This window comes from Urocampus carinirostris, chromosome 3, assembly GCF_059441175.1.
Source record: "Urocampus carinirostris isolate Australia breed hairy pipefish chromosome 3, RoL_Ucar_1.0, whole genome shotgun sequence".
In the NCBI taxonomy this organism is placed as follows: domain Eukaryota; kingdom Metazoa; phylum Chordata; class Actinopteri; order Syngnathiformes; family Syngnathidae; genus Urocampus; species Urocampus carinirostris.
Genome location: NC_142351.1, coordinates 63,486,784 through 63,511,678, shown reverse-complemented (window position 1 = coordinate 63,511,678; position 24,895 = coordinate 63,486,784). Strand labels below are relative to the sequence as shown.

General features: G+C 40.4%; 1 protein-coding gene, 1 long non-coding RNA gene and 1 other non-coding gene across 6 annotated transcripts in view; 2 read left to right on the top strand and 1 right to left on the bottom strand.

Moving 5' to 3' along the window:
- The window catches only part of LOC148370417 (uncharacterized), a 9,352-nt gene extending 6,324 nt beyond the window's left edge, over positions 1-3,028 (bottom strand). The window contains exons 1-2 of the long non-coding RNA XR_015850129.1: positions 2,808-3,028; positions 576-659 (exon numbers count right to left, since the gene is read on the bottom strand). This is a non-coding gene — a long non-coding RNA (uncharacterized LOC148370417). The remainder of the gene's footprint in view (positions 1-575; positions 660-2,807) is intronic.
- Positions 1,641-24,895, top strand: uba1 (ubiquitin-like modifier activating enzyme 1). 4 transcript variants are annotated; one of them, XM_088332937.1, is made up of 26 exons: positions 1,641-1,849; positions 7,544-7,660; positions 7,738-7,796; positions 8,588-8,756; positions 9,795-9,929; positions 10,009-10,115; positions 10,189-10,279; positions 10,348-10,480; positions 10,555-10,652; positions 13,332-13,478; positions 13,562-13,738; positions 13,815-13,922; positions 14,005-14,085; positions 16,755-16,907; positions 16,976-17,141; positions 17,208-17,404; positions 17,488-17,552; positions 18,927-19,122; positions 19,254-19,328; positions 19,411-19,600; positions 20,569-20,657; positions 20,736-20,828; positions 20,901-21,092; positions 23,061-23,159; positions 23,227-23,327; positions 24,053-24,895. In XM_088332937.1, exons 2-26 carry the CDS (start codon positions 7,544-7,546, stop codon positions 24,186-24,188), a joined length of 3,174 nt encoding a protein of 1,057 aa, XP_088189063.1. In that variant the 5' UTR covers positions 1,641-1,849; the 3' UTR covers positions 24,189-24,895. The 4 variants fall into 4 exon arrangements, with proteins under 4 accessions (XP_088189063.1, XP_088189062.1, XP_088189061.1 ...); XM_088332936.1 differs by lacking the exon at positions 1,641-1,849 and adding an exon at positions 5,033-5,276; XM_088332935.1 differs by lacking the exon at positions 1,641-1,849 and adding an exon at positions 5,689-5,854 and having other exon boundaries at positions 20,572-20,657.
- LOC148370416 (small nucleolar RNA U6-53/MBII-28) lies at positions 22,872-22,973 on the top strand. Its single transcript, XR_015850178.1, has one exon. It is a non-coding gene; the product is annotated as a small nucleolar RNA U6-53/MBII-28 (small nucleolar RNA).

Sequence of the window (24,895 nt, the reverse complement as noted above, 5' to 3'; positions counted from 1 at the left end):
TCTATACATCCATCCATTCAGTTGTTCTACATTCTCTACATTGTTCCACAGGATGTTTTAGTTTGCTGTTGGGGTGGCCTTCAAGCTTATCAACACCTGCCAGACCCAGTGTGGACAAATGGCTTCTCTTAGGTAGGATTTTTCACTAATGTTGTTTTTATCTTAGCTCACCATCTTGTATAAGTTAATGTCCGCCACTTTGACAGTGGAACCATACATTGATACTTTAATGTGAAACCATACAGCCTTGTTGGTCTGTTTCATAATAGTGTAATTGGCCCTCGGTATGAATGAGCGAGTGAATGGTTGTACCCTCCATCTGATTGGCAACAAGTGAAGGGTGTCCCCTTCCCAATGCCCGAAGATAGCTGGGATGAGCTCCAGGACCCCGTGACCCTTCTAAGGGTAAGTGGTGCAAAAAAATGATTTATGGGTGGATGGCAGAAAATAAATGACAAATATGCTGCCAATACCAAAAACTATTTCACACCACAGACCTACAAATCACATCATGCTTTGCACGCAGTGTACACCAAAATAAAAGCATGGCAGGAAAAAAAAATGCAAATACTTACTGTAAGAGTCAAGTATTTACCTCTGGGTCCACATATTCCAGAGTGCCGTGTACGCATCTTGGGATATCATCAAAGTTAGTGTATCTGTACGAGTAAAAATGCACAACAAATTACTTTCAGTCTTGAACTAAAAAGTAAGTATTAGCTATTTGATTAGTGGATCTTTTCAACAAGAGGGGATAAATGATTAAATGGGTTATATTATTGTTAAATTATACACTCTGGTAAATCATAGAAAAATACCTTACAGTTACATATTTACCTATTAGGTTTACATATCCCATCATGCCTTGTGCTTATTTTGGGATCAATGAACAATTTTAAAGCCCCAATGTGTCATATTTGACAACCACATGGCACTGTACAAAAATCAGTGCAAAGACCACAGCGTAGCAGCAAAATGACAAACATGGCTGCGACTAATAGGTATGGCCTCCGCAATGTAAAAGAATATACAAACTTCTCGACCTATGAATATTTATAAAAATTGACATCGGTATGATGATTCAGGCATTCTTGCCTGGTATTTAAATCAATAAGAGATTTTTTGGTACCACTAGGAGGCAGTAACATCACACACTGTCCCTTGTGTGGAAAATACACATGAGAAGACGGCAAATTCCGCAGTTACAGATGAGTATTTCCCTTCATCTTTTAGTGTATCTTGATGGGTAATAACACAAAAAAAATAATTTAAATCTTGAAATTCAATCATATAGAAAATATATATGTATATTCTTTTAGAGGTAGTCAATCAATCACAACCAGCTTTTTGTGAGCCTACATATCCCGTCATGCCTTGCGTGTGTTTTGAGATACACCATTTTGAGGCAACGGGTGAGGATATTACACGTGGTGGTATACATACGCAAATATTTTACTATCACAGCAAAATTGAACAAAGGAGATACTCGACTTCATCTTTATGCGTAAACATGCACGAAGATTATTTTTCAATATGTAAATGGAAGCATAGAAAATGATTCATTGAAATTTAAATTAGGGGAAGATGGTTTCGCCTGGAACGTGCACATGTTGCTGCTTTGCTTTCTGCAGAAAGAAATTGTGAAAAGGGGGGCGGGCGCCGGATCAGGCGAGCACCGGGCAACGTTTAGCGGAAAAAAACTCACGCTCAGCCCGCCACCGTGACACACATTCCCCCCAGCCATCACCGGCGGCGTTACACTTGCCACGCGCTTGCAATCGGCCCATTTTTTCACCCCTACCGGCCGCTTTTTTAAGATCTCAAACCAGGCAGAGTAATATCAGATGTGGTAAGTTGTTGTGCACATGTAAAGCTTTTTCGGTGTTAGCTTGAGCTAAGCTAACGAAGATAGCGGCAGGAGATGAGGAAAAGTCATCGGGTGGCTAGATAGCGCCCGTGCTAGCTGCACAACTACGCAGTCGCTGTATTCGTGTACTGTTATCTCAGTATTTCACATTAAAATCGCTGTTAAAACGCGATCGCTGTTTTGAAAGCATTTGTACAATCCCTCTTTTTATTCTATTCGTATGGATTTTTTCAGTCCCTAACTGGGACACATTTCCCCTTTATTTTAACATGTGCTACAAAGTTAAGCAATGCTTTTTGCGTCGAGACATATTTTTCCATTATATACTGGAATTGTTTCAAGAGATAAGCTTGATTTTTTTTAAAACCACGCCACGATGTCATTTGAAACACGACCAGAACCTCGAGCTTCTTCTTGATTTCCCCAACTATAGGGTCTAATATGGCATTTTATTATTTGATTACTATATTACAGCATGGGGACCTTTTACTTGAATTGTGTTGCGAATGTGCGGCCCCAACGTTTCTCCAGCCTTTGTCATTCTGCACACAAGCACCCCCTCCCCCAATACTCTTCCTCGTCTTCTGCCTCTGACCGTTCCTCACCCTTAACCTCTACTCAGCACGGATGTGTTCCCTTTCATGCGTAATTTGCACTGCTTAGTTTTCAATTTGAGGATTAAACATGCATTAAGAGCACATATTAGAAATCTTGTTCTACAATTTCTACTAAACATTTGAATGGGGGGGTGTGTGACTGTGGAATTATTGCCCTGATATTTGGTTTTGTTTGTAAATTGTATTGATTATGTTACAGTAAAACTGTGATATGACATTAATCCATTCTCATGTGCCAATTGCAAAGTGAAATTGCCATTAAGTTGGGGATAGAAGGCACGGGTAATGCATAGTGAAATAACAGAATAGTATATAGTTAGTACCATGTATGTGTAATCCAACCAACCATCCATTATCTGCGCCGCTAACCCTTAGTAGAGTCACAAGGGTGTTGGTTCCCAATCCCAGCTATCTTCGGGTGGTGGGCAGGGGACACCCTGAGCTGGTTGCCAGCCAGTCGCAGGGCACACAAAGACAGACAGCTCAATGGCTCTGTCACACCTGGGATAATTTAGACCAGCCAATTAACCTGACATTGCTTAGAATGTGGGAGGAAACCTATGGCAAATGGGCATTTTATAGCGGTGTTGTAAACCAGTCTGCTGGAGGAAATTGCCCTATGTTATTTTTGCAAGCATGCCATTGTTCAGTATCATTTTTTCCCCAAAGGTCAGCCAAGTAACATTCATCTATTTTAGTAAGTGGCGGGCATTTTGTTTTCTATTTGTTTACAAATTATCTGCTTATGAGGTGGTACAGTATGGTTGATGAAGCATTGTTTTAAGGGAAAAAAAAGACTAAAATATATTAAAGTGAATCTCATCTCTCATCTCATCAGCCGTACCGCTTATCCTCATTAGGGTCGCGGGGGGGGGGGGGGGGGGGGGGGCTGGAGCCCATCCCAGCCATCTCTGGGCAGTGGGCAGGGGACACCCTGAACTGGTTGCCAGCCAATCGCAGGGCACACAGGGACAGACAACTCATTCGCTCATTCACACCTAGGGACAATTTGGACCGGCCAATTCACCGGAGAAATGCATGTTTTTGGAACGTGGGAGGAAACCGGAGTGCCCGGAGGAAACCCACGCAAGCACGGGGAGAACATACAAACTCCGCACAGGATGTCTGGAGCTGGATTTGAACCCACGACAGGTTCCCATGACATGAACTGTGCCGCACAAGTGCTAACCACTGCGCCGCCGTGCTGCCCATATTAAAGTGAATATCTTGCACAAAATTTTGAGGATTTTAATGATGATTTTCTTATTTTGCTATTAAAAAAGTTAGAACATGGTTAAATAGTTTAATCTGCCAGATTGGTTTTGCTTATTTTAAATGTTAATTTTGTATTTTTCTAAAGAGAAAAAAACAAGATTAAAAAAATAGTATAACTTGAAAAACTGTTTAAAAATACAGTAATCCCAAATTACAGCAAAATGATGAGAACAAATAAATAACCTATATCACCACCTTATCCACAGTTATGACAAAAGAAACAAATGCTGTCAATTTAGGCAACACCTCATCTCATTAGCCGTACCGCTTATCCTCAGTAGGGTCGCGGGGGGCTGGAGCCCATCCCAGCAATCATCGGGCAGTGGGCAGGGGACACCCTGAACTGGTTGCCGGCCAATCGCAGGGCACACAGGGACAGACAACTCATTCGCTCATTCACACCTAGGGACAATTTGGACCGGCCAATTCACCTGAAATGCACGATGGTTTGAAAATAAAACAAAACATGAAACTGCTGCCGGAAAGTACTTCGTAAAAAGACGGGTGTCACTGCAAAAAAAGTGCTTTGGCTCAAACAATTGTGAAACACTGAGACATAACTTGTCATACGCAAGAACACCGCAATTTGGATTTCATACATTTATGGACTGGCAAAGTAATTTGTTGTTGATGTTTTGTAGTAGAGAAAGTGCTTTTAGAAACATCTTTTTTGGTTTGAACAAATTTATTGACACTAATAACAGAAAACAATCTTGACAATCTCAACAGCAATCAAGCACATTCACAATATTATATTTCAATATGACGTTTAACAGCAAACACAATGTGAGGTTTGAACAACCCTTCTCGAAAATCTTAATAGCAATCAAGCATATTCAAAATTTCGTTATATAACATCTTTGTTAGTGTCAATAGATCCGTCCTATTCCACACTATAAAGTAAAAATTTTGTAACGTGGGGTCACCGAATCCCGGGTCTACTCTAATCCATTGTACAGTAAACGTAAAGTGCGATTTTGCATGTGGCCGCGTCACAACGGGGCGGGGCTAGCATGCCTGTGAAGCCAATTGCATGCTTGTTCTATAATTGTTAAATGAATGATTGGAGGGCCCGTGATGTTATTGTTTTAATCTGGTTTTAATTTTTGTTCACACATTATTTCTTCTTTATTCCCATACATTACAGTAAGCGAACATTTTACTTAAGATGCAGCCGCCTCATTTTTGGGGGGGGGGGGGGGGGGGGGGGTCACTTAGTCCGCTCAACCAATAGCGTCCCGGTGTGCATTAGGAAGCGCGCTCCGTCACGCCTCGTCCGCCCCTTCCTCCCTGGTCTGCCATTTTGGTTTTGTTCCGTCCGCAGTCATAAAGCCAGCCAAGCTACTATTGCATCGAAATTTCCCCAAAGCGCAGAGTGACTCGACAGTGTAGCGCCTGTTGGCCGTTCGTTCCCCCCCGCATCAAACTCTGTCTTCCGGACCCTCATTCCTGAACGCTGACATCGGACGGGGAGGGGAGCGGGTTCGCATTGGAAAAGGCCCCGGGAAGGATTATTGGTAAGAGGAAGGAATCAATGGAGGAGCGGTTAGCGTGGGTTTGTTTAAATGCTATTTTTTCGTCCTAGATTAGGTCGGACTCCCACCCAGGAAAAATAAAACATAAGGCTTAATAATTCTGCGATTGTTTGTTAAATAAGCGACGCCGGTTGATGCAACCGAGCAAGGCCTATAGGCCAAAGTCATTCGTCTGTTGCGCTAATGGCGTTCGGCTTTTTCCACTTAACTTATTCATGTTAAATTCTTCCGCTCGGTATCCTAAAACGATTGACAGCACGCCGCATTCCGTCCTCTCCCGGTCCGCTACGAAGTCCTGACTACGCTTTCTGGGGCGTTGTATTAAAGCCTTTTAAGTCACTTCTTCGTAAGCTTTCGTCGCCGGCGTCATGTTTAGGGGCAGTCATGTACCGTACTTTGTTTTTGAATGTTGTTTTTCCCAATTCCTTCCTCTCGCTTTGACCCCCATCTCGCGTCGACAATCTAATGTCATGCTCAACCAAACTGTGAATTTTCTCCTGTACGCCAACTGGCTCTTGTTTTTCCGGTTTGTCGAAGGTTTTCAGAAACTGCTCGCTACGGTAAAGTATCGCCTGGTTCTGGTTCCGATCGCCTTGTTTCTTTTTCTTTAAATTTTTACTCTAACACGAATAAACTCGTTTCGGTTTGAAGGCCGCACCCGTTGAGTCATTTGTCATTGAAGTTCGATGATTCAGCAGTTTTGGGAGGTTCTGTTGTGTTTTAACGGGTCGTTTTCCCAAATCCAGGTTGCCATACAAAAGAATAGGATTCGAAACGAGGGAGATCCAAAAGCAGCATAATGTGGTCTGTCAGATTTGTTTGCTGGTACAGAGCCAGTACAGCTAGTAGGGATAACTGGTCTAAACCTAAGTGAAATCGGATTGCATCCTGATTAATATAGATGCCGTGGAATAAGAATTTTGGGCTGAAAATGTGAAAGATTGTGCTGATAATTAAACACGGGGGGAAAAGCCTCGTTTGCGCTGACATGTTCAGAAAGAATAGAGTAAGTATTAAGTGATTGAAAAAAAGACAGGCAAATTATTCAATGCTATTTTAAAGAGTTTAATTGAATTAGCAACATTGATACAGGATAAAAACACTGTTCGGGGATCTTGAATAAACATTGCAAGTGAGTTTTATTCCGGCACTTAAAAAACATACTGAAACAACAAAATATTCGCAAAAAAACATGTTCAATATAACAATATCATACATAACATGTGCCCGAAAGGAGTGATTTTAAACATAAGCTTTCAAGTGCCTAACCCTTTTCTGTTTTTTCCTTGCAGGGGAGACAAAAATCCTCATCCTAATAAATCATTATTCCCCACTTGAAAGACGAACAAATGACCTTTCAAACTTAACAATTTGAATACAATAATGTACCAACAATGCTAAAGACCATTTTAGTTCATTCTACTTTGAGTAAAGTTTTGCTGGTTATATGACACATTTCCTCATTGGATTAATTTACATTTTATTGTTTTCCCCCTGTTTATCCAGATACAAAGTTGCAATAAAACCATTAACTTGAAATTCAGTTGAGAACATTGATATGGGGGAAAATGGCTGCCCAATGGTAGTCCATGCCAAAAAATGTTTTATTTTTTTGGCACAGTTGGCTAAGCACAAGCTGAATTTGGTGGGCAGATTTAATGTAATACACAGTATGTTTTTCTGAATCAAAAAAGGCTAGACTGAAGTAAGTTGGCTCTAATTTTAGTAAGTTAACATTTAGTGTCTAACATAAGCTTGGAAGCAGATGGACACACACACACACCTTTGATAGAAACATATTTTTGGTTTAAAAAAACAAACAAACTTTAAAGCGCTCCTGTCAAACATGCTCTCTATCGCCTTTCTTCTTGTGTGCAAAATGAATAAGACATACTTGCTCATGTGGAAGCGTTTGATCTGATGTCATGTAAACTTTGTTCTTTCAGAAGCCTTGTGTTTTTGTTTGTTTTTTCCCCCCAAATTGAAAATCAGTATAGGTCATTTTCGGTAGAACGTTTTCAAGTACATCTCTACTGTTTCCGATCTAGGGATATGGTTTGGATTCTGGAACAATTATTTAAGCAATTTCTTCATTATTTCATATGTCACTTAGATTTAAACTCTTGTAGTTTTCGCAATGGACAGATTCATTTTCACTGCAGATCCTATATAGATGAAGCCACATAGTTTTCTCTGTAGATTGTTCAGCATTTAAAGTAATCTTTTTCTTTTTTGTCTTCGATCGTCAGATGTCCAGCTCGCCGCTGTCCAAGAAACGTCGCTTGTCAGGAACAGAGACGAAGACGGGATCCAATTGCTCCTCCTCAAACTCTGTCAGAACCGATCTGTCCCACACACCTGCCAACGTAAGCAAACTTTTTCTCTTGTCATAAAAAAAACAATGTTTTCAATCTGTTCAATGATGTGGTCTTTTCTTGTGTAGGGCATGGCTAAGAATGGCAATGATGCTGAGATTGATGAGGGCCTGTACTCCAGACAACTGTAAGTTTTAGTTTTGTGTTGTGGCTTTTGTTTAGTTTTTTACTTGACAGTTATCTCTTTGAACAGGCTTTCATGTTTCCCTGTTTCAAGATTATTTAATTTTGTATGTTGTTTCTGTTAAATGGTAAATGGTCTGCATTTATATAGCGCTTTCCAAGTCAATGAAGACCTCCCTTAGCGCTTTTTAATGTGCTTCACACTTAACCATTTACACACACACTCACACACCAATTGGGAGTCAGTCATGAAAGCCACCTACCTGCTTATTGGGGGCATGAGGGATTCAGTGTCTTGCCCATGGACACTTTGACATATAACACGGAGGAGCCGGGAATCGAACCATTGGATGTAAAGGTAAGTATTGTTGTACACTAGGACATTTATTTTTTACATATCCACAAGCTTGTCTGCAACTTTAAGAACATATACAGCATCATTTCTTTAAAGCCATGTGTGCATTGTATAGCTGCTCCTTAGTGGGGTAAAGTACGAACGCAAACATAATTTTTTTTTTTCACACAAGCCTCATAGGGTTAAAAAATTCTATTTTATTGCGCAACTTGAAAGACACTTTGCTCTTGCAATTTTTTATTGGCCTTTTTGGAAGGTGGTCCTGCTAAACGGTAAAGGCAGACCTTCAAAGCTACAACGAGCTGTAGTGGCCAATCATTACGCAGTTCCTTTTAAGACACAAGCTTTTTGCTAAGTTTACCCTTGCAAAATGTTCTCAAACTTATTTTGTGACTGGTTGAATTTGAAGAATGACACTTTCCTGGTTGTTTGCTCATTAGGTACGTTTTGGGACATGCTGCCATGAAGCGCATGCAAAATTCCAATGTCCTCATCTCTGGTATGAGGGGTCTTGGAGTGGAGATCGCCAAGAACGTCATTCTAGGAGGAGTTCGCAGTGTTAGTGTGCACGACCAAGGCCTTGCAGAATGGAGAGACCTCTCTTCCCAGGTAGGTGAAGTTACGATATAAATGTTTGCTTACTTTGGATTAATTCCATTCGGCAAGAGATTGATCTGAATCTGCAGAAATATGCACAAACAGACATGATCTGAATTCTGTACACGTTTACATGGCCTAACATAATCTGTATACATACGCTGTCCTACTTACGAACGAGATGGTTCGTAAGTTGAACTTTTTGGTAAGTTGCATCAGTGCTGTATCTTGTATGTTTAAGGCTTGTATAAGTCACATTTATTCGTAAAGCCCTTAATCACAAAAATGTCTCAAAAGACTGCACAGAAGTACAATTACACCATTGCCTGATCTTAAACCAACATACTGTATTGTTTTGCACTAAAAAACCATTTAATAAAAAAGCTAAAAAAAATTAAATAATCTCTATAAAGATAAATATAGTGAAGTTTAACTTACTTGTGAATGGTGGGCTTCAAGAGTTAGGCTACTTCCTCCTCCGAAGTAGAAAGTGAGTGCAAAAAATCGATCCAACCATTTTCTCAACCATATCAATCTTTCTTATTCCTCTTTCATTTCAAAAGAAACGGCTCGCCTCTTCTTTAAACTTTACACCAACCAAATTGAATGGATGCTCGAAGATAAAAACGTCAAAGTTCTCAGTGCGTCAGAGATACTGTATTCTATATGTAGTATGTTGAGACCCAAACTAGGAAGTAGATTTCTTCTTCGGGGTGGATGCTGGGTGAACTCTTACAGCGCCACACGACGGAAAGAAGCTCTACAGTACTTTCCTCTACTCAGAAAAGGTGCATACAATACAAAATCTAACTTGCAGCAATGTCCGGATATTTTTTGACATCCCGAAAAAAAAATGTTCGCATCTACAGTTTTTCATTAGTCGAATGGTCTTAAGTAGGGGAGTGTCTGTCCTGGCAATTGTCTGTTTCCAATTAGATTATTGCCTTCATGTAAACAAAACCTGTGTTTTTCAATTCAGTCCCATGGATCAATTTTTAGGCTAGAAATTTTCATTTGATGTATCCCTTACCATGTCTCTTTTTCTTGCAGTTTTATATTCGAGAAGAGGATTTGGGCAAGAACAGAGCAGAAGTCAGTCAGTCCCGTCTGGCTGAACTCAATAGCTATGTCCCCGTGACTGCATACACTGGTGCGCTAACAGATGATTTCCTGAGCAAGTTTCAGGTGTGAGCTTTTTTTCTGCGACCAGATTAAGGTGATGGAAATTGTGGTCTTAAATGACAAACCTTTTGGAACCTGATAGGTTGTGGTACTGACCAATTCCACCCTTGATGAACAAACGAAATTAGGCGAGTTCTGCCATAGCAAAAGCATCAAGATGATTGTCGCAGACACTCGGGGCCTGTTTGGGTAATGTGCATAAAATCTTTGTTGGTCTTTTACAAGTCAAGGTCTTGTCAGTCTCACGCTGATTCTTTTGTAGACAACTTTTTTGCGACTTTGGTGAGGAGATGATCGTGCTCGACACAAATGGAGAACAACCACTGAGCGCAATGATTTCCATGATCACCAAGGTTAGGTCTTCCTTTCATATTCATTTTGACATAGTCAGTTAATCGTGAACAGCAAACATTTCATCTAGGACAACGCAGGTGTCGTGACTTGCCTGGATGAGGCCCGACATGGATTTGAAAGTGGGGACTTTGTAACTTTCTCGGAGGTTCAGGGAATGACTGAGCTAAATGGCTGCCACCCTGTGGAGATCAAAGTTCTGGGTAAGAAAACAATAGGGTTGCACTTGATCTTATAATATCATACACTTGACTGATGTAGTCTTGTTTCTGTGTAGGCCCCTACACCTTCAGCATTTGTGACACATCTGGATTTACGGATTATGTTAGGGGTGGAATTGTTTCCCAGGTCAAAATGCCCAAGAAATTCACTTTTGTAAGTACAGTTGTCATTCCAATTGTTGGCTCATTTGCAAATTTATGACATAGTACACACTAAGGGTATGACATGAATTGATTCTTGGGTGGATTGCAATATAAACCTATGGTAATTTGCTAGTGTTTCAAACCCTCAGACCAGTAAAAAGCATTCGTATTTAATATATAATTTCAACAACATTTTATATATGAGTATAGAGTTAGTACTACTATTTAATACATGTATTCAATTGAATAAACATGACATTTATGTTTAACGGGGTATATAATTTTTTATTACTGTACTTTCACGACTATTAGAAGCCCCCCCCCCCCCCCCTTTTTTTTTTTTTTTTCCCCAAAAGCTGACCATGCGCCTTATAATACGGTGCACCATATACTGGACTGTCTCAGAAAATTAGAATATTGTGATAAAGTTCTTTATTTTCTGTAATGCAATTAAAAAAACAAAAATGTCATACATTCTGGATTCATTACACATCAACTGAACTATTTCAAGCCTTTTATTATTTGAATATTGCTGATTTTGGCTTACAGTTGAAAAAAACTCAAAAATCCTATCTCAAAATATTAGAATATCATGAAAAAGTATACAAGTAGGCTATTCAACTAATCACCTGAATCATCTAATTAACTCGAAACACCTTGCGAGGGTTTCCTGAGCCTTAAAAACACTCAGCTTGGTTCAGTAAACTAAATCACTGCTGATCTGACTGCTGTCCAGAGGACCATCATTGATACCCTCCATCAGGAGGGTAAGACACAAAAAGAAATTTCTCAAAGAGCAGGCTGTTCACAGAGTGCAGTTTCAAAGCATATCCACAAAAAGTCTGTTGGAAGGGAAAAATGTGGCCGGAAACGCTGCACAACCAAGAGAGATGACCGCAGCCTTAACAAAATTGTGAAGAAGAGCCGCTTCCAGAATTTGGGGAAGCTTTAAAGACAGTGGGCTGAAGCTGGAGTCCAGGTATCAAAAGCCACAGTTCACAGACGTGTCCGGGAAATGGGCTACAATAGCCGTATTCCCATGGTCAAGCCACTTCTGAACTCAAGACAACGGAAGATGCGTCTGACTTGGGCTATGGAGAAGAAGCACTGGACAGTTGAAGAGTGGTCCAAAGTCCTCTTTTCAGACGAAAGCAAGTTTTGCATTTCATTTGGAAGTCAAGGCGCCAGAGTCTGGAGAAAGGCTGGAGAAGAGCAAAATCCAAGTTGCTTGAAATCCAGTGTGAAGTTCCCACAGTCGGCAATGGTTTGGGGAGCCATGTCAGCTGCTGGTGTTGGTCCACTGTGTTTCACCAAGTCCAGAGTAAATGCAACTGTGTACCAAGAGATTTTAGAGCACTACATGCTTCCATCTGCTGAAAAGCTCTATGGAGATGAGTATTTCATTTTCCAGCATGATCTGGCACCTGCCCACAGTCCCAAAACCACCAGTAACTGGTGCACTGACCATGGCATCACTGTCCTTGATTGGCCTGCTAATTCCCCTGACCTGAACCCCATCGAGAATTTGTGGGGTATAGTTAAGAAGAAGATGAAAGACACCAGACCTACAAATGCAAATGAGCTGAAGGCCGCTATCGAAGCATCCTGGGGATCAATAACACCTCAGCAATGCCACAGGCTGATTGCCTCCATGCCACGCCGGATTGATGCAGTAATCCGTGCAAAAGGATTCCCAACCAAGTACTGAGTGCATCAATGGACATTTTCAAATGTTTGATTTAGTTTTGCTGTTATAAAATTATTTTTTTTACTTGGTCTGAGGAAGTATTCTAATATTTTGAGATAGGATTTTTGAGTTTTTTTCAGCTGTAAGCCAAAATCAGCAATATTCAAATAATAAAAGGCTTGAAATAGTTCAGTTGATGTGTAATGAATCCAGAATGTATGACATTTTTGTTTTTTTAATTGCATTACAGAAAATAAAGAACTTTATCACAATATTCTAATTTTCTGAGACAGTCCAGTATATGCAGCAATATTGGGTTGCAAAGTCTCGCAACTAAGGCAAGCAGCCTCCGACTAGATTTCCCCCATAGGCGAAGTAGTCCGTGGTGTATGCTGGGATATATATACTGCCGATTCATTTCCTAACCAATGTGTCAATCGTCATTTATGTTGGTCACTATTGGCTAAGGTTATTCGGAGGTAGAGGAGGCGGGTCTTTATTAGCATTTACAGGCTCGCATAGGCTAAAGCGGGGCAAAACAAAACCTGCAATTGGCCGAAAAATATGTGAATCAAATATTTGGTGTCTCTACGGCCTGGAGAAAACATTTTTTACTACTGTAGTCTGTATTTGTTAAAATGTTATAATAAAAACTAATATATACACAAAATTAATCTAATTTTAAGGACACAAACCAATAGCAGGCCAGTAAACTGCATGATGTTGGCCAATAGCAGACAGGGGTCTTGACACATAACTGATCATATGCATGAAGACCACAATGTTTTAATTTTGGGGGCCGCAAATCATGATATTGGTGTCCTACAGTTGGCAAATGGTCGTAATGAAGAGCTGAACAAACATTGTATTCCACAGCCTAACACGAAAACCTCAATCGAGAGACACGGGGGTCTACTTTACTGATCTAAACTACTAATGAGTATTGTCAAGCAGTTTGTTTTGTTCGTATAAGAACTTTTCTTGTATTCATCTTGGCTGTAGAAATCCATTTCCTCCTCCATGGCTGAACCACAGTTCATCATGACAGACTTTGGCAAGTTTGAGCGTCCAGGACAATTGCATGTGGGCTTCCAGGCCATTCATGCTTTCCAGAAGAAAAACGATCGTCTACCTGTACCTTGGAACCAGGTTATTCTTCTTACCAAGCTTCTTTGGGTTTGCTTTATCCATCATTATGATGCAGCACTAACTTGTTTAACTCCTCCTTTCAGGATGACGGCGAAGAAGTTTTAGCATTGGCCAAGGAGGTGAACGCTACTCAATCCGGATCAGCCAAGTTGGAGAAACTGGACGAAGGACTCATTAAAAAGTTGTCGTATACCTCTGCTGGTGACCTGGCCCCTGTCAATGCATTCATTGGTGGTCTGGCTGCACAGGAAGTTATAAAGGTAAGTTTGAAGTTTGTTTTGCTTTCAGGCCATTTGTATTGTTATTTTTGCCTCACTGCTTCTGTTGTCGTTGTAGGCATGCACAGGAAAATTCATGCCCATAATGCAATGGCTGTACTTTGATGCATTGGAGTGCCTGCCAGAAGATGACACAGTTGTACTCACAGAGGAAGAGTGTGCCCCTGTATGTGTTACCAGACGCCACATGAATACAAATTCTGATTGCAGCGACATGCTAACTTGCACTTTTTCCCCCCCTTTCCCAGAGGCATAGTCGGTACGACGGACAGATTGCAGTGTTTGGCACCAAGTTGCAGGATTTGCTTGCCAAGCAACGCTACTTCCTGGTGAGTCTTTACTATTACATTGCTATTTATGGTATCTAATTTGGTGTTTAGAAATGCAACAGTGGTTTTTGTACCAGCATATTTTTTTTGCTGAGAACTAGGGCTGCACAATTTTGTAAAACGCCTTGTTGTGATTTTTGTTTAGACCTGTATTGCAATTTCGATGCAATTTTTGGTTTCAAAAGAAAAGTACATCCCGTAAATTCCGGACTATAAGCCGCTACGTTTTTCCCAAACTTTCAACCCTGCGGCTTATTTAGTGATGCAGCCAATTTATGTAATTTCTCTAACTGCTGCCAGCGGCGCTCGAGTACAAAAGGTAAGATTTAGACCAGTGGAGTATATGCACCGAGGAAGACTGAAACTTCTTAGCTTGTGCACAAATTAAATTAGCGTAGACATATCCTCATCATGCAAATTGCAAAAAGAAAGGCACATGACGTAGCTTTCAAGCCAAAAGCAAACGAGCAGTCCGATAAAGGAAACAGAGCTATTGCACTTAAACTTCACCTTGCGAGCGTGTTGCTAGTGTGTTTTTAAATAAGGGAGCGTGGGACGACGTCTATATGACAGTCTCTTTCCCATACTGGGGATGATGACTTTAATGAAGTCAGTTATAAGGAGGAAGATGAGGGCGGTTTACCGTGGTCTCTACAAGTACGGTATGTTTTTTCTAACAGACCTGTTTGCTGTGTTACAAGCGTGTTGCTAGTAGCGTTTTGCTACCCTTCACATGCACGGTTTGGGATGAAAGTTATAATATTATAATTAAAGCTTTGAAAACTCTCTCGGTGTACCGTCTTTCTTTCTAAATATGTGTAACCAATGTATAATGTTTATTTGCACCTGTATATTTTTGTAATGTATTTATTTGAGACACTTATTCTGATATGTTTTGCAAATTAGAAAAGAGGGGCGGAGCAAACGGGCTGACGGGAAGTGGGGTAAAGGTGAGTGAGGCCTGTTGTCGCGGCGGACAATAGTGGATATATATTTTTCCCACCCTTACCTTTGGAAATATAGACTTTTTTTCCTTGGATTAGTTTCAACGGGTACCCGGACTCTGCAGGTCTGCATCAAACTTTAAGTACCGGTATCATTTTCTATTCATTTTGCTGGCTGTGGTTTTTGGACTGTGTACTTTATATTCCGTTACAATCGCGGGACTACAAGCCGGGTTTGGGCTAATTTTGCGATTGTGTTATATGTTTTAATGTGGGCGCATGCGGCTTATTTACAGGTACGGCTTGTGTAAGTACAAAATCTGTTTTCCTCTTAAAATGTGGTGGGTGCGGCTTATAATCAGGTGCGCTCTATAGTCCGGAATTTACGGTAGTCTCCCTGTTTGTTTGGGAACTTAAACATGGTGACATGCAAACTTGCCTCAAGCTGACATAGTTAGACTAGTTATTTTTGTTACAGTTATATACTCTCAAAGATCTTCAGATAGGTTAGATAGTCACAAATGTAGCTGTTTTCCACGGGTAGGAGCTCCAAGTCATCTGTTTCCTGGGTAATGCATCTGTCATTGGTGATGAGCAACGATCGGCAGTGGTGGGTTAAGCATTGTTAGCCTAGCAATTAGCTTTTTCTTCAGACGCCGCCTCAGTCAATTCCCAGACGCAAAAATGATTCGCAACATCCACTGGTGATCAGCATTTCTTTGCGCTCTTCTTACAGTCTCCAGAGTCTTATTTAATTGATAGATTTATTTTCCCAATAACAAGCTACTAAAGCTACGGGCTGTTGCATTTGTTATAGTGGGCAATTGTCCAAAACGGCCATTGTTCTACTGGCGGCCCACACCAGCCTCAGTCACACACAAACGTTGCCTTGCCTATATTGGCTAGTGCCATTAAATCTTGCCAGTGATTGACAGACAGGTGCTGTTAAAACCCGAATCAGGTCAATTGTAGTTGGCCAAACACTCCTTTACTAAAATGAAAAAATGCACTATAAATCCTTTAAAAAATGCACCGTGTTGCAATTACACTATCGCATTTTTTGCGTCGCAACATTGAGTTGATATCAGTTAATAGTGCAGTCCTACTGAGTTGTTGTGATTACGACACATTAAACGAGAGGCAAACCATGAAAAGCCAGTCTACCAGGCAAGTTTGTGCAGGACATGGCTGCTTATTTATGTCTATATAAAGGTAGGAAACACAATGTCAAATCTATCATTTTATATTGCACCTATTTGGAAAATCAGCGCTAAATGTTTGGAATAATTCTCATCTCATTAGCTGCACAGCTTATCCTCAGTAGGGTCGCGGGGGTGCTGGAGCCCATCCCAGCAATCATCGGGCAGTGGGCAGGGGACACCCTGAACTGGTTGCCAGCCAGTCGTAGGGCGCACAGGGACTGACAGCTCGCTCCCTCATTCACATCTAGGGACAATTTGGACCGGCCAATTCACCTGAAATGCATGTCTTTGGGATGTGGGAGGAAACCGGAGTGCCCGGAGGAAACCCACGCATTTCTGTGTTAATGGTTTGTTCTTTCAGTCGAGGGTTACATAGTTTTTTGGTTTACCCCCCAAATCTTCATTTCGATGTATTTATTGTTTTGTCATATGTGTACAAAACCACTGAGAAAAAAAAAACATTTTGAATCGCTTTGTTCATTGTATTGTTGAATTAAAATTTTAGCTCTTGCTTGACTCTTAGGTTGGAGCCGGCGCTATCGGTTGCGAGCTCCTGAAAAACTTTGCCATGATTGGACTGGCAGGCGGCGATGGTGAAGTCATTGTAACTGACATGGACACCATCGAGAAGTCTAATCTCAACAGACAATTCCTCTTCAGACAATCAGACGTCACAGTAAGCGTGAACTTCGTCTTCAAGCGGATCACGTTACTTCCCTACTCATGTTTTTGTCTGGTCAACAGAAAATGAAAAGCGACACCGCAGCAGCAGCAGTCAAACAGATGAACCCTTCCATCAGGATCACTGGTCACCAGAACCGGGTGGGCCCTGACACAGAGCGGGTCTACGACGACGACTTCTTTGAAAATCTCGACGGAGTAGCCAATGCACTGGACAATGTTGATGCTCGTATGTAGTCATAATCTTCCTTACAAACTGCCTTTCGCCCTTTCACCCATCATTGTTTTTCTTTAGGTTTGTACATGGATCGGAGGTGTGTGTACTACCGTAAACCTTTACTAGAGTCTGGGACCCTGGGCACCAAAGGCAACGTCCAGGTGGTGATCCCATTCCTTACAGAGTCGTACAGCTCCAGCCAGGATCCGCCCGAGAAGTCCATTCCTATTTGTACACTTAAGAACTTCCCAAATGCCATTGAGCACACGCTGCAAGTAAGTGAATGTGCTTGTATGCTGCACTGAAGGTGCTTTGAGTCGAGCCGATCATTGATGCGGTTGTTGTTTGCCTAATTTAGTGGGCCCGAGATGAATTCGAGGGTCTTTTCAAGCAGCCGCCAGAGAACGCCTTGCAGTATCTCTCGTAAGTTTGAATCTCAGCAACAACCTTTATTCTTCTCAAAAAATGGGGCTTAATAATTTCTGGAGACTATTGTCACACAGATGATCATGGTTGGTGAATATTTGGTCAATTTTTTTTTCCTCTCCTGCATTATATGCTACTTTAGTAAGAGCTCAATATTTCATATACATATTTATTATATTCATATATATTATTTTATTTACTTCTTGACAAAGAGCAATTTAATGGTCAAGAAATCATTGTTAAATTAACAATATTTTCCTTTTTTTAAAACTAATTGAGAAGCTGCAACTCATGGATTGTTGGCTATTCTTCCTTTGGCCAATTGTACCAGGTGCCTGGACTCCAAATTCTGCTTGAGATTGGTTGAGTTTGTACCTTTCACTGGGACCTTTTCAAGCCAAAGTTTGCAATCAACTTTTTCAGTATTTTGGGGCTTATCGCTGTCGCTCAATGTAAACCCAGAATGTGTCAAATACTGAAGTGGTTCTGAAACCAAAAATTGTCCTTCCACGATGACCACACACAGTGTGTTGGTTTTGTCTGATTCTGCGTGTGCATCGCTGCACGTTGACGTCATTCCCTTGATATTTTACTTAAGGATGGTAAAAAGGGTGTAGAGAGAAAAAAAACTCGGAATTGCGAATGTCAACCACATTCTTGATTAGACGAATGTCATATTTGCGACAGCCCTAGTATGGAAGCTTCCAGATTGTATTTACAAATTGGCCCATTAAGACTGATCAAGTCATGTGTTGAAAATAAAATGTATTTGTTTACATCACTTTTTTTATCCCTTTTACTTATAACATCAAAATGTAATAGGTATATTTTACTATTATTGCTCATTATTGCATTTTCCAATATTAGGGATGCATAACGTTTTTTTTCCCGCTGATAATTTATAAAATCCTGCTTCTAGAGACCCATGCTGCTTATCTAACATTTTAACTATATGCTATATTTTTAAAAATAATACATGGATTTTGTGAAAATATTTCACTTCCAAACAAATGGTCGAACACATTAGTATCACACACGCCTTTGCTAAGAAAAAAGGTTACTGCTACTACTACAACAGAAAATCAAAATATTTTACTTCAAGAACATAAATGCTTAGACTTTTTAACCAGTAGCTTTGACTGATTGAATAGTATAGCTTGGCATCCAGTGAGGAATTATCAGGTCTTTTTTTATTGCGCTGATAACTTTGACGTTATATTTGGCAGTTATTGGTTTGTTAGCGATCATCCTGATTATTATCCAGCTTCTTTATCTAATAATTTTTAGATTCAAGTAATTGTGTACTATAATTATTTGATAATGCTTGGATATTTTCCCAAAATATTGTGGCTGCTTCTTTTTGTCTTTCAGAGATCCAAAGTTCATGGAGCGCACCTTGAAACTTCCAGGAGGGCAGTCTACTGAGTTGCTGGAGGCCGTTTACAAAAGTCTGGTCACAGACTGCCCCCACACTTTTGCCGACTGCGTAGCATGGGCACGTAACCACTGGCAGTGCCAATACAGCAACAACATTCGGCAGCTATTGCACAACTTCCCCCCAGATCAGGTATTCATTCATTCAACTGTATGGAGGCCAAAAAGGCATTGCGTTTTTAAGAAGAAAAAAAGTATTGTGGCTTCATTTTTTTAAAAACATTTTTTATTCAACATTTATTGTATTGCATTTCTGGATTTTAGCTAACCAGCTCTGGGGCCCCCTTTTGGTCTGGCCCAAAGAGGTGTCCTCACCCCCTCGAATTCAGCACGAGCAATGTGGGTACCAATCTGTCATTGTCTTGTCCAGCCTCGAGACGGACTTTGCACCTTTTTAATAAGAGACTATTTTGTCTGTCAGGATCTGCATATAGACTACGTTATGGCCGCAGCTAACTTGTATGCTCAGACGTACGGCATTGAGAGTTGCCGTGACCGTGCAACTGTTGTCAAACTCTTACAAGATGTCAAGGTGCCTACTTTCACGCCACGGTCAGGGGTGAAGATTCATGTCTCTGATCAAGAGCTACAGAATAGTAACTCTTCAGTTGGTGAGTGGCAATGATTTGAAACATCAACGTCGAATAGGGTTTGGCCATATGATATTGGATCGATTAGACATTCAATGAGATTATGATCTCATAAAAATTACAAGAATTTTAGAATTGTTTTTAAATTGTTTTCAACCCCATTTTCTTGAGTTGACATTTGTAATGCATTTATTTCATATTATTTGGGTTTTCTTTGTGCCTTTATTTGATCTCCAAATATAATTAATTTTCCAGATTATTCATCACCCCTGCCCAAAATTTCATAATTAAGAAGGGGGGGAACTATATAATTTTTGCACATGGGGTACAAGTCTCCTTTCGTGGGAAAATCTTCAGTGTTTTTTAACCAAATATTGATGAAATATCTTCAGAAATGTGAGGGGTGAACTCAATTTTGTGACATACTGTTGTCTCACCAGAGAATAAGTCCCCCATATAATAATCCCTCTTGGTAGATTAAAGGCAGTGAATTGAATTTTCTTTAATGTCATTGATATCAACATGGTGAAACATTGTATGCAATGAGATTGGACATGGCTTTTTAGGGTAAACTAGGGTCAACTTGATATTCAAATGTAAGGAAAATTAGTAAATTGAAAAATGTTTATTAAAAAGTGGTGAAGTCATGTTTATTTGTATAGCCTTGAATCAAAAGAAGTCTCAAAAAGGACTGTGCAGACCACTATTACATTGAGGAAGAAAAGTTGATTAGGTGCCCCACATGAGGTTATACCCCTTCCAGGATGACCAGGCTGCAATAGATGTTACAAGGTTATCAATAGACAATACACATAATGAACATGAAATCATGGATAATAACAATATTTACTGCTGTGAGGTCAATATCAATCATAAGCTATTGAATATATCTCTTTTCACTTCACATATAAACATACTGTGGTAAAATCGAGACCACATTGGCCCGCCCTTAACGTCAAGTTTTTTTTTTTCCAATGTAATTATTCCAGCAGATGACTCTAGGCTAGAGGAGCTGAAAGTCCTGCTGCCTACACCGGAGTCTTCTCACTTCAAACTCTGCGCTATAGACTTTGAAAAGGTAGACGTGGACCCTGCTTTTTTTAGTTGATCTATTTATCAGTCGCTTTTTCTTCATATCAATGCTCCCTTTCATAAGGATGATGATACAAACTTTCACATGGACTTCATCGTAGCCGCCTCCAACTTGAGAGCAGAAAACTATGACATCCCACCAACTGACAGGCATAATGTGAGCAAAACTGTCACAACTCTGCTTTGTATCTGCACACTGAGTTGTCATCCATTTTTATTCACTTTCCAGAGCAAACTCATAGCTGGGAAGATTATTCCCGCTATCGCCACGACCACTTCGGCAGTGGTCGGTCTGGTCTGCCTCGAGCTTATCAAAATTGTCCAGGGGCATAAAAAGCTGGAGTCCTTCAAGAACGGTTTTATGAATCTGTCACTACCGTTTTTTGCCTTCTCCGAGCCCATTGCCGCTCCCAGGCACAAGGTGAGACTGCTCCACTTTTTTCTTCTTTTTTTTTACATGAATGTATTTTATAGCAATAAATAGCAGTGTAAAAGTACTTCATAAAATGAAACATCATTGATTCAAAAAATTAGCAAACACGCTTGTACTATTTTCATAAATTTTAGCTTCAGAAATAATCTACTCATTCAGTGCCATAATAAATTTGTTTTCAGAAACATTGTCCGTGAGTGCCAAAACATGAATTATGTGTTTTGTTTGGGAAAAAAATGTTCTCAAAGCTTTGGCGCAGCTCATCACAAAGGATCAAGCCTTTGGGAAAGGCTTGGTAAGAAAAAACACCCTTTGATGGCAGAAATTTATTTGATCAGATTTTTGTCCACACATCAAGATGCCGTCACTGCCTAGTTTCAATTTCGGTAGCTACCGTATGACCGCTTGTAGGCAGCCCATATGGCTAGTATGCGGGGCGGTGAGGTGACACAAGCGGACATATGGATAAGTACAGATCGTTAACGCTTCATTTATTCTTTCTAAGAAGATGACAAAGTTTCTTAAGTCATTGTCCATGTCTTCAATCGCCATTTGTGATCGAAGTCATGTAATCATTTAACCTAAAACATTTGGCGCTGAAAAGTTCGTGCAGAAGTCAAGTGTTCATGCAATGAAATGTTTTTTTTCTTTTTGCAACCAAAGTGCTCTTGTGAATTATGAAAAGCATAGTTAAGATATTGGAGGTATCACAAATGCAAAAAAATTAAAATTACTAAGCACTAAATTGAAAGTTTTTTTCTTTTTACAAAAAGATGAGGGCTTGAGCTTTCAATGTGTCCTATGCCAATATAGCTACAGAAAAAATTGTCACATTTGCTAAATTTGGCTGGTATCGACACTTTCCATTTTAGGGAAAGTCTGGCATTAAATAAGTTAATGATATTACATAACGTGAAGCTGACAGGTCTGGTTGCCATCTTACTTACAATGGAAGCCCATAGATCTAATGACCATTATGCAAAGGTAGCTTGTCCAGGGGGTTATTTTAACTTAAAAGCTACTTAACTTCTGACTGCTGAAACTTGCATCTGATGGTTACCCAGTCCCATCATCTTCTGCTTATGGTTTGTCTTTCGGTCCCAATCAACTTCCACAGCTGGTCATAAATGCGAATGTCTCGGAGTCCAGTAATTCAGGCGCGTTGCAGGTTTTTGCCCCGCAACTGTTTTTAAATGATCCACTTAGCTGGTTTGCTGTTAGCAGCTGTTGTTAGATTCTCCTGCTTCAGTGTGACTAATGTCGCTGAGATTGAGATCTGAGATTCCTGCGTTATTGACATTTTCTTTCCACGCTTTCCCTTGCCTTAACACCCACGCCATTGAGTGCTGTGACTCATGGTCCCAAAGCTCGACAAAAACTGATTTGTTCTTGAGATCTTTTTTGGTCTTCTTCTTAGCCTTCCAGCTAGCTCAGAACGTTAGCCACCAACAAATGCTCTGCCCAACTCAAGCTATTGTCTCTTTTCAGCCACTTCCGGTGTATTCAGCTGTTTTTTGTTGTTGTTTTTTTGTTTGTTTTTTCGTCACTGGCAGGGTACAACACAAGCTTTTATGTCATATCGCAAGTCAAGATTTTTATCCTTACACAAAAATATGGAAGTATAGACTTCTCATTTTTACCAAGTAGTTTCCTTTGTGTTTTTGTTGTCTTCAAATGCACAAGCTTCAGCTCCATTCTAAGCTACAATGACCTTTAGAGGTGAAATATTACACTGCAAGTTAAAACAAAAATCTTAACTGTAATGATCTCCCATGATGACCCAGCCATGCTAATACTGATGCATCAGCAGTTCATCTGTTTGGATGCAAGTGCGTTCAACTGACCTTCTCACGCTGACAGTGTCGGTGTGTGCTGAGGAGATGATTTCCCCGCCTGCAGTTGGCGTTTAGGTCGGACATGATTACGATTATTAATTGTTTTTTCCTTCTCTTACAGTACTATGAGATTGAGTGGACTCTATGGGATCGCTTTGAGGTGGCCGGTTTGCAATCCAGTGGGGAGATGACACTGCGGCAGTTCCTCGACTATTTCAAAGTATGCCTTGATTGATGCCTATTTTCTACAAATGCTCAATCGTACAAATGTGTTCTCTACTTTTAAGAATGACCATAAGTTGGAGATCACCATGCTTTCTCAGGGTGTGTCCATGCTCTACTCGTTCTTCATGCCTGCTGCTAAGCTCAAAGAGAGGCTTGATCTGCCGTGAGTACCTCCTATCAACATATTTTTATAGAATACATTACTCTTGATGTACAGTATTGGGACTTCCGGGGTGTTAAACTCAAGGTTTGCAGAAGAGCTCTTACAACTGATTATTAAATTAGTTACCAACTGTTTTGATTAGGGATGTTCACAAATTATCAAGCTGATGGGTATTGAACCGATAACTGATGTCACATTGGTTCAATAGCTGGTGGGTGAGTTAAAACAAAAAAGTAAGCAAGAAAGGCTCAGCCTGAACCTAAAGTAACCTTTGCCATTTTAGGCCCGACCCAAATTTCAATTTGGGCCTGGATTTAAGATCCTAACGCTACTCTGAATCAAATATTTTAAATTTAATATATCAGAGGTGGGTAACAAGTTTGACAAAAAGAGCCGAAATTTTTTAACTGTGTCAAAGAGCCACACCACGCACTGACTTGCCATGACGCACACACACACACACACACACACAATTAAAAACCTATTATTTTCCATAACACACTCCTCTCCTTTTAATACAACAAGTATTGTTCTTGTGTTGATTTTAAGGAAAGTGTCCACCCTCAATACACAGAAAAAAAACTAAACATGTAACAAGGCAACGAGCCACAGTATATAGAAAATATGATGAGGCAAAGAGCTGCATTCCTATTGGCCAAAAGCCGCATGTGGCTCTAGAGCCGTGTGTTAGCCACCCCTGTAATGTATAATCACCTCTCCTCTAGGATGACTGAGATTGTGACCAAGGTGTCCAAGAAGAAACTGGGCAAGTACGTCAAAGCGCTGGTCTTCGAGCTGTGCTGCAACGACTTGTCGGACGAAGACGTGGAAGTGCCATACGTCAGATACACCATTCGCTGAGCTCCAAGAAACCCGCCTAAGAGAGGACAGGGGGGAGGGATTAACAGATGGTCTTTGTTATGAGCGGGTGTGTTCGGGCCTTAACAGGACGAAACCAATCTTTATTTTGTTTTTCAAGGTTCACTCGGGTGTTCGCGCGGTAGAGTTGCAAGGGAATTGGCACAGCTGCAGACGGGGACAGGACACTTGTACATATACCGGACACACATTGAAACTCGAGTGGCGCTGAAACTCCATTACAGGTCACATGACCTTTTCTTTTTCTTTTTTTATATGTTGCATCGAACCGCTTCTGAACCCCCCAGAAAAAAGTTATGTATTTTATCCATTACACTATTACCGTTTCACCCAATTCTGCCGTGTTATTATTTTTTCTTTCGCGGAGCTGCAGAAATATCAATCAATGGCCTCAGCAACATCCCTCTTGTATTCAAAAGGAGAAGCGAGTGGCGCAGGCTATCATAGTTGAGACCTCTCCGTTAGCACTCATCTCTGTGTGTTGAGTGCTCTTGCACGTTGAATATAATTTTTATTTTGTCAATTTTTTTTCCAGTTTCATTTTTAGTTGCTGATTAGGGCTCAAAGCAACATGTAGGTGATAAACTCCTCTACTGTGTAAACTCTCGATGACATTACAGTGTAAAAGCAAGGTAATGTATCTTTATGAGGGCACTTAGCTTGATAGTGAATAAATGTCAAATCGGCAA